The sequence below is a fragment of the Formica exsecta genome, unplaced genomic scaffold (genome assembly GCF_003651465.1).
Source record: "Formica exsecta isolate Colony F162 unplaced genomic scaffold, ASM365146v1 scaffold314, whole genome shotgun sequence".
Taxonomy (NCBI): Eukaryota; Metazoa; Arthropoda; class Insecta; order Hymenoptera; family Formicidae; genus Formica; species Formica exsecta.
In genome coordinates, this window is record NW_021850397.1 from 1,278,266 (window position 1) to 1,292,269 (window position 14,004).

The window sequence follows — 14,004 nt, forward strand, 5'->3', positions numbered from 1 at the left end:
TATATATATATATATCTTATATTTATTGCTTTAAATATGCGTGCGTGAGTATAATACATACATACATACATATTTTGTGTGCATGTATATGTATATATTAAGTTGAAATTTCGATAACTTATTTAAACGTGACTAAGCTTTTCTTTTCGTTGCGGTACAACAGCGCATACATCTCGTATAAAATTCGAAGACATTTTTTTAACAACTGGCTAGTTATCATTCTGCTAAAATAAAATACTCTGCGAAACGGTTTTTTACAGAGTGTTGGAAAAATCGTTTTTAACAAAACACTATAGCGAAAATTTTCATTCAATTCTTTCGCAATAATGTATTAAGATGGGAATTTGGACACCTTTGCGTATGTATGAAATGTATATCTTTTCCAGCAAAGTGTATTCCGCCATTACTTTATTACATACATCGTGTCCTAATTCAATGTTAATAAATTATTACATATCAGTTAGTGTATATATATAATATATTAATATATGTAATATGTATATGTGTGTGTATATATATATATATATATATATACCTATGTATACATATATACACACACACACGCGCGCGCGCGCGCGCGGCCGTATCGTGTTTACACCGCAAAAAATTTAACTAGTCAGCATGATTAAAAATAGAAATTAGCGTAATTGGCAATGGCAGTATTTGGAAGAATAGAAATACGAATTCTCAGATACTTCTATCGACTATCACAATGCTTCACGATACTAATACCATAATAACCCACGATAAAATTTGTAATCCACAAGACACCGAGTGACCAGTGTGTGCAGGAAACGATTCGTCTCACACATATCGCAGTTTCCTTGCATCAGGTTTCGTATACATTCAATGGATAAATGATTCGAGTACTTATTGGATACAAGACAGATCGGACACAGTGTTTTAACATATATCCAAGGTTACATAATATATAAGTTCTTAGCGGGTATAATAACAAAATCAAAAAGCGTAAGACAACAATCAAGAGATATCAAAAGCAGCATTATTCGAAATTCTCATTACATTTTACTGTTTATTTTACTAGAGTAAATATCGTATAGAACCAAAGATACACATCTCGCAATACTTTGAAAATGAGACATCTTTACAATCTGAAGATATACATATTAATTGTTTCACAGTTACGTATAAAATCAATGATGTGTTTAAACATCGCGCAAGTTTCATCTACAATGTATAACGAGTCTACATCTTTTTCGTATTCAATTGCGTTCTTTCTCATCATTATGTTATAGTATCCGTTGAAGATAAAATTTTTGCATAATCATTGCGTGTTAATATTGAGATTATAATTTATACCTAGATCTTAAAATGTCATTAAATGTTTGATGCTCGCAAGTATATATGATCTTTGATCGTTATAATTTCATAATGAAACATATAATATATGTTAGTTGTCAGATAAACAGGAAGTTTATTCGACTAACATAAAATCTTAACTTTTAAAACCTTGAATTCTTTAGGCTTCTTGTTTAGTCGCGTCGGAAACTGTTTAGTCTACAATATGATCCCTGATTAGTAATCCCTGTAAAACGGAATTTTTCCGCGCGATTGTATATATATAACCAAAGTACTTTTTACATATGTATTAAAATTTCGGTTTTCTACATTTGCAAAGAGTTGTAGCAGATAATCTTTGGTTACCCAAAAACATCTATTAGTATGTTGTTTATTCTCTAGTGTACTCTATATTTCTGTAAGGCAGAGAAGCCGTATGTTATTATTAATAATACATCTAAATCTCGTAATTTTGAATAATAGTGGCTATATTTTGACCACTGTTAAACCATATTTGTCATAATTTGTGTGTGAACTATATAATATATATATGTATAATCACATTTATATTTTTCATATATTTTTAAAATTCTATATCTCTTGGTTTCTTCACTTTTAGCACGATCGAATTTAACTCTCTCAAATAAACTTATTCATAATCTCGTAAGAATATTCCTATGGCCTAATTTATACCATACACTTTTATGAACCAAAATAGTACGCACCAAACATTTTAATTCAACTATGTTTGTATCAAGTATATTAACTTTGTGAAAATATGAGTAAAAGTATATAAATATGAATAAAGTATAAATAATAAGTATAAATAATGAGTATAAACTGGATCTATGCAATTGTTGTAGGAACGCAAAGTAATGACTAATATTTGTGATTAATATATATTTAGTTACAGGGAATCGATCATGTCATTTCACATGAAACTTTTCACTTTTCGGTAAATATGCACACCTAAAAAATAAAATGCCACACCTACAAAATAAATATGCAAAGGTCACACTTCACCAATTTAATATTTAATATTTCAATCATAAAATAACAGATTATTATAGCATACACAAACTTTATGTCAAACTTCAATTTGTTATATCTCCTAAACCAATGCTGTCTATCACTTGATACTGACGGGGAATTATTCAGAACACTCCTACAACATACGTAAGTGACGATTAAATCGGTGAAGTATTATGACCTTTTATGCATATTCACTCATTTTTCATTTTTTGTTCATCCAGATTTCACGAAATTTATTACGCATATTGATTATGTAGCTTGGATGCGCGGAAAGTGAAATCATTAAACATGGATTCTAGGCTTTATAGCTAAAGGGGATTATTATTATTAGTACAGCATTGCACGACAAACCTTTCTTCTGTTAATGCAATACTAACAAGAATGTATCACATTTATTCCAAAATAGATTTCTGCCTTTCCGCCACCAAGTTTCATGGCAAAAAAGTTCACATAAAAAGTTTCACATTTCCGCGGTTAGGAGAGTTACATGATCGAGCGAAATCATAGAATTTACGCGAAACTTTTCATTTTTTCGCCCTAAGGGACAAGTATACAATCGACTCCCTGGTGTACTAAATTATAACACTGAAACTGCATAACACACATTACAATTATAGATATTCTCCTCATTATGTGATTAAAAATTCAATTTAATATTGTAAGTCCAAATAAATTTTGAAAGATTAGTCATAACTTTATATTCTCATGATAACTTATATCTGAGAGAGTCAAGATACGATACACAGAATTGTTTACATGCCAAATTCTTATTTTACTAATAAAATACTTATCTTTGTAATTAGTGCTTTTTGATGCACCTTTATATAGAATTATATAGTATTCATCAGAGCCCGACGAAAGGAACAGGAATGTGAAGTTTCCTATTCGCTTACATTTGACTTTGAGAAAAAGAACCCATCCAATTTTTAGGAGTGTGGGATGTAACAGCGAGAAGTTAAATCGTTACATCGATGGGAACAATAGCGAAAAATAACTTTCAGTCGTTTATAAGATAGAAATAGGCTATTTTAAGGATACCATATATATGCATACTTGGGAAGAACATCAATCCGATAATGATAGCAAAACTCTCATTTTCTTAATCGGAATCCTCTTCGATCGATGGAGAGAGCACAGAGACATTTTGTACGCTAAGCAGTCCTTTAGAACACGCATACTCCACTAGAGCAACATGGCAAAAAAAGTACTGATCTGGCATTTGAATACTGTAGGCCCTCTGTGATCTGATCTTTTCAACAGTTCCTCGTATGTCCACAGTTCCAGTGTCCTCAAGTCGCGATATGCAAATGTCCAAGGTGCAAAATGTACCTGGAAACGCGCCAGTATTGACATTTTTTTTTTTTTCAAAAAATATACTATACTCATATTCTGAGTTATAATTCTGTTTTCAAGAAGCATTCTACCTACCTGTTCTTCCAATGCCAGCACTGCAATGTACAACTATAGGTGGTCCTCGAGGATGTCCGGCCCATGTATCTCCTCTGCTGGCGAGTAATTTGCTCTGTTGCTGTCTCACCAAAGACAAGAACTGCAATAAAGCTGAAGCCGACTTAGGAACACCATAATCTGGCCATGCCGTGTAAAGCATATGGCAAACCTCCCTCGTCTCATCAGTCTGATATGAAACAAACATATACATATAAATATATACAACAAAATATATTAATCGAAAAAATAAAATTACATAGGTATATATGTACCTTTGTATTTGTAATAAGAAGCATGGATATTGTGTAATCACGATTTTTATCAACTTCGAGAGTAGTTATTGTAAAGCCACCCACTTGTACGTCATAACCCGGTTCCGGATTCCAGTACTGTGTACACTTTGTACGCCCTCTCTCCACCACTCTGAAACAAGAGAAAAAGGATAATACAATTATATAAAACTATAAAGTTACATAAAGTTTCTATAATATGGTGTATATCGTCAAAATTGTTAAAATTTTATATCAATGCGAGACGTCAAGTTCACTTTGATACTGAGAATGTACAAGTAAAACAATATACCTCGTAGTCATGACAATGACCAGTGTTTGTTGTTCCCAAACCATCCTCCAGAAATCACCGCAAGTTTTCGGAAGAGGACCCTGAGTACTGATAAACGCGTTCTTTTGCTTGTAACCATCGACAAAATTTGCGTTTATGTAATCGGATGTTGCATCTCCATCTATTTGCGAAAGGCAGACTCTGCTATGATCATAGCAAAGCACGTCGGTGTAACGATTCTTTGATTGATTAGATTTTAATCTAGAACAAACAATACCATAGTATTAATTGAAAGAAAGAAGGGGAGAGGGCTAATGTTTTCGCGTAAACATAAAATATTACTGTTACACACTTTGCATTATTAAATGAACCATCCGGCGGTCTCTGCCTAATTTCCGTATATTCTTTTATGAGACCAGCACGTCCTCGCACTTTTAGATCTGCTACAAGTTGTTCCATAGTGAAAGTTTGAAGCCCGGAAGGCTCGCCGTGAAGGCTATCATCGTCACTAAAACCGGAACTAGCTGAGGACGGAGCCTGAACTGGGGATGGCGCCTCATCGATTTCCGGCCATGCTATCTCACTATTTGCAGTGGTGATTTCGATGTCGGCAATATTCGACACACCATTTTTCACCTGTTTGTTTTTATCGATTATAGGACTAGTCGGAGTACTGTGCGTTGCAGTTTCATTAAGATTTTGATGAACCGTATCATCCTTCGCCGTGGGCGACGTGGGTGTATCTACTCTTGGGGCGACCTGAAAGCATATAATTCCAAAGTTATTTAGTTGAACAATTTATTCGAATTCGTCGTATATCGACACGAAAGAAAAGACGTACGGTTAATTTAAAATTGTATCAAGTACTGACCTCACAAAGTTCACCCCCGCCTCGGTTAGTCATGGATTTAAGACAATGAAGTAGCCATGCTTCATGCTGTATCTCCAACGTGCCGCCTAAACGATGTGGTAATGATTCTCGTGGAATATGCAATGTCAATTGAGGAATGGATACTGTGAACACTCGGTCCCTCAATTTTTCACGAACGAATAATCGGAGGATCTTGAAGGGCGCTTTAAACCACAACGGAGCCGTCACGATCAAGACCTTTTTTAGTTTTGCTGGATAACCACCCTAAAATAATAATGCAAGTATAATATAAACAACAGGCTGTTTTTATGTAAAAAAAAATTTAATATTTTGCATATTATTTTTATTTTATAATAAAAATTATCTATTATAATCGTAATAACATTAATTTATAACTAAGAATTTGATTTATATTATCCATATATAACATAAAAAGTAATAAACAGATTATATCAATAATTACAACTAATTTAAAACATTAAACATGATTATTATTAATTAGAATATTCTTCCATTTTTGACAATGATAAAAATACTAGCAAATAATATTTTAAGCTACAATTCTAAAAACGTAGTTATGCGCTTGACCTTTCAAAGACATTGCTATAATAGAACAGTATATATTATACATTATTAAATCGACTGACAACTATAGATCAACTATATATATTTCCTCGAAGTTAAGGAAATGTTTCACGTGTGAAAAGTGCACGTAAAATCAGATACTTTAATCGGATTGTCAGATTATTATTAGAAGAATTAAAGTGCTCCGAAATGAAAGAGACCGTATATCTTTGCGTCTCTTTTTCCCGCCGTTTTTTTTTTCTCGCATTAATCAGCAAATTGTCTATTAGCGATGAATGCAACGAAGCGAACAAACGCGCGTTTTTTCGATTACATACAAGATACAGGAAGAGCCGAATAATTTAACCCCCGCACAGAGGGCGGATGTACCGTAACGTGCCAACGACGTCAGCAGATCACTACCCCACCACCACTGTAGCACACGTAACAGTGGCTACGTATACAACAAACGTCATCGAGGTGCGAGAGCGTAACGAGGACAAGGCACACAACACTGACGCGATCTTGTTCCGGGAAGAAATCTCATCGTCAGTTCCGCAAGCGAAGCGCGTATAAATTTAGGATCGCGCGAGCGCGCAAACGTCTCGAATTAGCCGAGACGTACGTTGCATATTCCGCGAGGCCGCTCCGGCCTCCTTTTAGTCGAGCTACGTGAAACATAATCAAACATAATCTGCCAAGTCAGATGTGCTGGTTGGCCAATCGATCGATCGACTGACAGCCGAAATTTACCGTGAGCAACTGTCGTCGAAAGCGGCAGGAGAGATCGCAGGTCGCATATCAATAGCCGCGAGATCGCCGCGGCATCAAGAGATAGCAAATCGTCTTCGAGAATTAGCGTATCTTCTCTGGCAGGGACAGGTCGGACGATCGGGACGCACGCGACGATTACCCAGGCACCGGGGCTCGAAATCACTGCCGGCACTCGGTCAGTTAATCGATAGCGCGAGATTAGTATAACACCGCCGAGGCGCACACTTGACAATTCGCGTCGTCTTCGTTTTCTTGTCGATGAGGAGATGGAGAGAGTTTACGGCGACGTCGTCGTCGTTATGGAAGAACGCTGGCCTCGCACGCGAACAAGGACGCGATCGAACGAACGGAAAGGGGAGGAGAATCAGGTCGTTCGTACCGTATCCGACGAGATGCCCGCAAGGGGGTCACGATGATTACTGACCGCCAGCGTCGCGACGGTTATCCCCAGCAAGGGAATATGACGCATGCGCCGTCGTCCGTTCTACACACGACCCCTTCTTTTCGCCACCGACATCCCTTACGCGAAATCCTTTTTTTATCGCCAGCAGCGGAGGTGCAGCAACCGGTGACGTATTGCCTACCAGTGTCTCTCAACCGTGGTTTCCGGCCGACCGGAGCGTCACTCTTTGTATAATTGATCAGTTAACATTGATGCTGGCTATAAACATTTCTGCAGAAACTGAATCTTGAAATTACACAATTATTCGCTAATTAACATTAATGCGTATGACCGCTATTAAAAAAAAATATCCGAATGACAAGAGTAACTTTTGATATGCAATTGATAAATTCATGAATAAAGAAGTTCTTCCTATTCTTTTTCCCTTATCTAATCTTTTTTTTTATCTTTTAATGATTCCTTTTATCACGATACTATAGTACTTTTTTCTTGTTGAATACACTGTTCCATTTATGACAATTTGCGGATTCGCGCGTTTCCATTTATATCATCGCACGCACTACGCTATCAAATTGATCGTTATTTACGCGATTCGGCGTAGAAAATGCGTGAAGCAAATTGTTGCGCGTATCGCGATGTACATACGTGCAAATGTCACTGCGTACTGAAACCTTTATAAAAGACATCATTAAGCAAATCCCTTGGAGAAGTACGGTTCATTGCGCGATTAGAACTCGATTAAACTGCGTGGTGCGTGAAGGTCTCACAGTTTTACAGACGATAATAACTTTTCTAGAGTGGGAAAAATACAAGGGAGACTCGTCTCGCGTAACCGCCCTCACATTATTTAACATATTTAACGATGACGTTAATGTTATACATGTACGTTATTCATATACTTTATGACGTCACTAGAGAAGGAAGTTCCTAGGAAACCTTTGAAAGTCACTCTACACACGCTATACTTTGATGTGCTTCGTTGCGTAATTGCAAATCCACTTTTCGTGAAGCATGAACACCCTTAAGCCTTGCTGTTCTTTGAGCTGCACATCCTTGTATGCTAAAAGCCGATTCAGATTTTGCGGCTTGTCAAGAAGAAGGAGTCTCAGAAAAACAACACGATATATAACGAGCATATACCGTATATAGTTTTAAACAAGAAAAAAATTTTTTTAAAGAAACTTTATATATCGTAAAAAAATAGGAGAAGTCTCATTCTTTTTATAGATAAAAACGATAAATTATTTAACATTGAAATAAAAATATATATATATCAATCACGTAAAAATTGAAATAAGAAAAAAATATCGCGCGTTTATCAAATAATGACGACATTAAAGTGACACTGCGTATTCGGAGAGATCAAGAGAATCAGATACATCACATATGACACCATTTTTTTATGTAAGTGGGCTGACCGCATCAAAGCATTAACGCGCGAGACTATTTCGACCGACCGGCGATGACTAATTGGGTTAACTTCAGCGATGGTAATAACTATAATGCCGCTCAGAGCCGGACGAAATTGCACATGATGTTGAATGTTAATCGGACCACGCATTTTAGATCATGTTAAAGGCACTTCGTGCTCATGTAATTCGCATAATTATTACACTCCTCTATTCGGAGAAATTTGTCTAAGAGCGCGTACTGTCTCTTTCATTCATTATACTGTGTACTATTTATATATGTGAAATTTAGATCGCGGACGGAACGATAGCCACTTTGCAAATTTGTAATTATTATTAATATATATGTAATGTACATATATCTCCACAATCGCAATACTTTGCGTGCACATTCGTGAGCAAATATTTTTTACTAATAATATAAATTACTTTCTATTAAAATACATAAAATTATATATATATAACAATATATACAGAATGAAGTTATTCAACAACGTTTACAAATTTGCAAAACGATGTATCTAAACCAATCTTCTATTATATATTTTGCATTTTACCGCTTAAAATTTAAACAAATAGCGCAGCGACTTTCATTCATCAAATATCATAATATCACAGACGATATTATTATGCATGATCAAACATCTTTGTCACATTGGCAAGGATGAGAGAAATGAGACCGTACATCACTATGCATAATGAATAGTCGCAAGACACTCTCCTCTTACTACAATTTTTTCTCGCTTTCTAACCCCGCTCCGCTTCGCTTAAACAAACGCTAGTCGTTACGCCGCTTAATTTCGTGTCGCATCGAAAAGTATTACGCATATTTCGAGAGAAAACAATGTATAAATCGATGTGTAATATACGGAAAAAATATGATATTTTACAATTCCGATTATCCAATAAAAATCTGACGTGTCTAAAAGAAAAATACGAGATTCTACACAATACTCTTGCGTAGCAATTTTGCAACAGGAAGCACTCGAGAAATGTTTGACGTTATATTATATCGTCGAGAATAAGCGGAAATAAGCTTCGCGCTTCTTGATTATTTAGGTAAGTCACAAATAGTTGATTGTTCATATATACATTCTCAGTACTTAAATTTCTATTCGCGCCTTTTCTCAAGCTTCACTTTAAAGATTGCTTTATACATTCGTAATATATTCATCTTTTTTGTCATCATATTTTTTTTTGATATGTCATGCATATGTTGATTATAATTTTTATTATTTTTAACAAGTACGAAAGCTGCAGAGTTAAGTCATTAAACTTTGAAGCCTTCGGACACATCGTGCAAATATTATGATCCCTTATTATCTCGATATCAGTATCAAAAATATATTCGACTTACCTTCAAAAGTGTCAAAATTTTCTGGGACAAGTCATAATCAAAATTCTGATATTTGCTGTCAGACATGTCATAAATAAAAATTAGACCATGCTTCTGCGTTTCTGCACTTTCTAGAGCAGCATCTAATTGATAGACAACACCCTGAAAAAAATAACAAAGCTCGTTATTACAATGTTCTAAATTTTGTAAAATTACGTTAATGGAAAGAAATAGAAAATCATATATATACATACATACATATATATATATTGACATCATAAAATACTTACTTGCAGAGTCGTTTGATGTGTAGTATTTTGTGGAAGATGTAAATGTGCGGTAAAAATAGCTATCGCTGCACCTGTTGCATCTCTAGATGGCTGAAATAATTCATACATTAACTCGCTATAAACCAACAGAATATATGCATTAATAGGCTTTCTTGTCTTACCAGAACGGTAAATTTTTCTGTGCGTAGTTCACTGAGTAAAGGTTCCTGAGTAGGATGCAAGATCGCCAGTCCCTCTCTTCTTCTAGTGGCTTCGTGCTGCTCATACAGAGCTAAAGCTCGTTGAACTTCAAACTTTCGCGCAGCTAAGAATTTTAACGCGGTACTCCAGGATACCGGCCCAGCTCGTCTCCCAGCTCTACATTTATTCACAGCTTCTATAAATTCCTTTGTAGCCTGAGAAAAAAATCATATTATATACATATGTATTTTCATACTTGAGAAGAACGTCTTACATATGATTAATATGTATATAGACAAATTTCAATATATATATATATAATAGAAGAAGAAAGAGAAATTATAATACACATTTTTATATTATCATAGATCAAGTATTTTGCATATTTTTTGTATTCTTCATAATTTTCATAAAAATTAGAATGTTTATATAAATAATAAATATTAATATTAATAACCAATGGAAAAAAAGATTTTTCTATAATATCACAGATATATTAACACTCTTCGAGTATTTAAGAAGGCACTTTTCTGTTGTTTTTTATCTTTCATCTTTATTATTCGCATTGTCGCAAAAATAGAGCGAATGTAATTATTCCATGAATAAATTATCACTTGTCGCTGAAACACCAGCGCTGGATAATGTAATGTGCATTGGATAACAAAATCCCGGTCATAATCGTTCAGCATCTTACATACATCGTTGCACAATGTCAACCTTGAAAACGACGCTTTGCATTAGCGGCGCGTGCGAGCAGGAAACGGCGAATTATAATCTTTATCAGAGCGACCCGATCGATGTGAACGCAACATGCGTGCATATCTCGATTATTCGTCGGCTCATCGATTCGTCACACATGATCTCATTGTATAATAATAAAAAAAAGAGAGAGAGAGAAATACTTGATTTATGAATTCCAAAGCTGATATAATTTCGTCGACTTGAAACTTCGATAATGCCAAGCATGCGGAAATAATCTTATCGCGATAACGGAAACGCAATGTAAACGCGTCTAATTCTTCCATACCGGCAAAAATCATCGGAAATCGAACTCGTACCGAAATTACGCACAATATTTTTATACTCTCGTGATCGATTCTCAGTCGCACGAACTGTTGAGACGATAGGATGGGACGAGACGATGTAATTGTCGATACCGTCGTAATGTACGATGGCGACGTATCATTTTTACACTATTAAAACGTGCAATGACCGTGGACGACGAGGAGTGTATATATACGTATGTACGGTATACTACCGATACAACTTCCGGTGTCCGGCTACCTCCCCACCGGTCATTTCCGCTATATACCAGCCGGCGGGGACCAGCCGGTACGGTAAGTGGTATTGGTCGGTCTATGTATTAGAGAAAGAGAAAGAAAGAGAGAGAGAGAGAGAGAGAGAGAGAGAGAGAGAGAGAGAGAGAGAGAGAGAGAAAGAGAGAAGCCGAGGAATTTAATACTGTAAACTCTCTTGATATACATTTTTGCAGCTCGAATTTTTTATGCGTGAATCACTTATTTGCCGCATAATGAAGAACGAATCGACGCGAATAAACGATGTTTATTTCATTTATGACATAGATATTATTCCTTTTCCTCGCACATTATTGGGGATGAATATACCCGGATGTATAGTACAAACAGATTGATAATAAAATTCACCTTTGATCAAATTTGCAATTATATCGTAATTAAAAAATTGTATAAAAAAAATAATTTTTTAAATTTATAATTTGTTTAAATGCATAATAAAAAAATTAATAGGTCTGTCTTTTCTCTCTCAACACATTTTCAGGACGCGTTAAGAGAAATTCGCTGCATTTAAAAGACTGATTACGCAAAAATTAACGTTAAACGTAATTTAATGTAAACTTTCCGACAAAATGACTACGTTATAGCAACGAAGAAAGAGTCAAGGGATTCGTAATTGGCGTTAATTAATCAAGACTACCGTCGTAATCGATCCTTGACGTGAAACAGACGGAACTATCATTATTAAAACGCGATTATTATTTATCTCCGTTAACGAGAGGATTCGTTCGCTCAAAATATATGCAGTTTAATGCCAGACCGAAATTTAATACCACGGATCGATACGCGGGAAAATCTCGTTTTCGGAGGAAATACGTTGTAGCTAGCAAATCGAGTTTTACTGAGAGTTTGTTAAACAGAATTATCAGTTTATTGATGCGATGCCGCCGCCATCAGTTAAATTGTTAAATAGACTCGATCGATTTCAATAGCAACACTAATAAATTTAATGTAAGCTTCAACAGACGTACATTATTGATACGTAGATTCTCTACACATCAACTCTTGTTGATGAATGTTTCACTATTGATTTAAAACATCAGCTGAAACAATCTTATAAATTGCAAGTCGAACATTCGTTGTATTCCAAAACAATAATTTTTATATCGTTTATTAAACAAAGTTTCTCTAATAATCGATAATAAAAATGTTGTCAATTTTTCCATGAGAAAAAAAAATCCCTGATTGAGTTTCTTCATCAAATCGCAATACGTATACCTGTTTAACAAGGAACGATAGGAAATCTCATTGTAAAATCATTTATAACGCGTGATTTAACATTACTCGGATATTTCGACCGCACCCGTACGTAGAATTTAAAAGACTCACCGGGTATTACATCAATGTGCATTTTTTAAGCGGCGGAAGTAGTCGCGAATAAAGCACGTACCGTTGGCTATCATCGACTCGCGTCGCACCACGTTTAATAGCAGTTTAAAATAGTCGAAATTTCTCAATCGGGACGCGTGGGCGTCCCCCCTTTCCTCTCGATCCCCCCAAAAAAAAACCAGTTACCGGAAACACGGGCCATTATTAACACCGTGTTGCGTCAAGACGTTCGAATTTCCGGCGAGCGATCCGGTAAATAATCGTTTGCTTCTTTCCCACGCGTTTTCTCGTCGCTTTTAATTTTCTCGAGGTGACGAAAGAGACGACACGATTTATGTACGTGTGTCGTGTTTACAATCGTTATCTCGCTCTTTTAAAACGTTCGCGAGATAACAACGGGGGTAAGTAATGTTTACATTCTTTCACACGAGCGCGCCGAATCGATTCCGAGAATTTAACTCGGGAACCGATAACCGTACGCGAAAATTGTGTGATCGGTGATACATAGAAGCGCGAGATCCGAGATTGATCTCCGACGCTGATACGAAAGAAGGCGAGCGACGATCACCGCCGAGGGTCACGAACCCTCCATTGTCACGAACAAAAACATAGAGATCAATCTCGCGTATCGCGAGACACGGGAAACGGGAATCCGAATTTATCCGGGAAGCCGCCGCGCGGTTCGCGACGTCCCGTCCCGAAGGGATCGCTCTCTTCGAATTCCGGAGATTCGGGGAGGCGGGGGCGCGACAGGCCACGATACGAAGCTGCGTTCCTTCGTTTGACGTACGTTTGACAGAAATTACTCACTTGCTCCTGCTCGACGGTTAACGTGGCTGCCATTTTGGCTCAATACACTGACATGTACGAGGTGGATCGCGGCACGGTGCAGCGCAGAGAGCGCGTACTTGTATCAATGCCAGTCCCGGCGTCGCGTACGTTCGTCCACGAAGGCGAGCATCTTGTTGTTCATCAGTTGCGCGATGCACTAATCGTTACAGAGCACAGCCACCCTCGATGGCAACGGCAACGATAGCGGGAAGCGATAAACAATCCTGGCACGCGTCCATCATCCTATCGTCTCGCACGCACTCACACGCACTCGAGATGCAATTGTGACAAGCTTCACTCGGTAGGCCTAAAGTCACCTCCCCTCCATCTCCCCCCTTCCCTCTCCCGAGCGCCGCCATCTTG

General features: G+C 36.6%; 1 protein-coding gene across 1 annotated transcript; it reads right to left on the minus strand.

Annotated features, from left to right (window-relative positions):
* Positions 1-1,899: 1,899 nt before the first annotated feature.
* LOC115237875 (tyrosine-protein phosphatase non-receptor type 9) lies at positions 1,900-14,004 on the minus strand. The gene is made up of 10 exons (XM_029811236.1): positions 13,621-14,004; positions 10,150-10,383; positions 9,989-10,078; positions 9,720-9,860; positions 5,213-5,476; positions 4,694-5,100; positions 4,363-4,602; positions 4,053-4,203; positions 3,760-3,967; positions 1,900-3,660 (listed from the first exon to the last, which is right to left on the minus strand). Exons 1-10 carry the CDS (start codon positions 13,651-13,653, stop codon positions 3,431-3,433), a joined length of 1,998 nt encoding a protein of 665 aa, XP_029667096.1. The 5' UTR covers positions 13,654-14,004; the 3' UTR covers positions 1,900-3,430.

Bases quoted from the DNA above. Each gene is read 5' to 3' on its own strand.
- LOC115237875 (XM_029811236.1), bottom strand. From the start codon at position 13,653: ATGGCAGCCACGTTAACCGTCGAGCAGGAGCAA. The intron at 5,101-5,212 runs GTCAGTACTTGA...ATATGCTTTCAG, and splicing joins GCGGGGGTGAACTTTGTGAG to GTCGCCCCAAGAGTAGATAC. The intron at 3,661-3,759 runs GTAGGTAGAATG...GCGCGTTTCCAG, and splicing joins TGCTGGCATTGGAAGAACAG to GTACATTTTGCACCTTGGAC.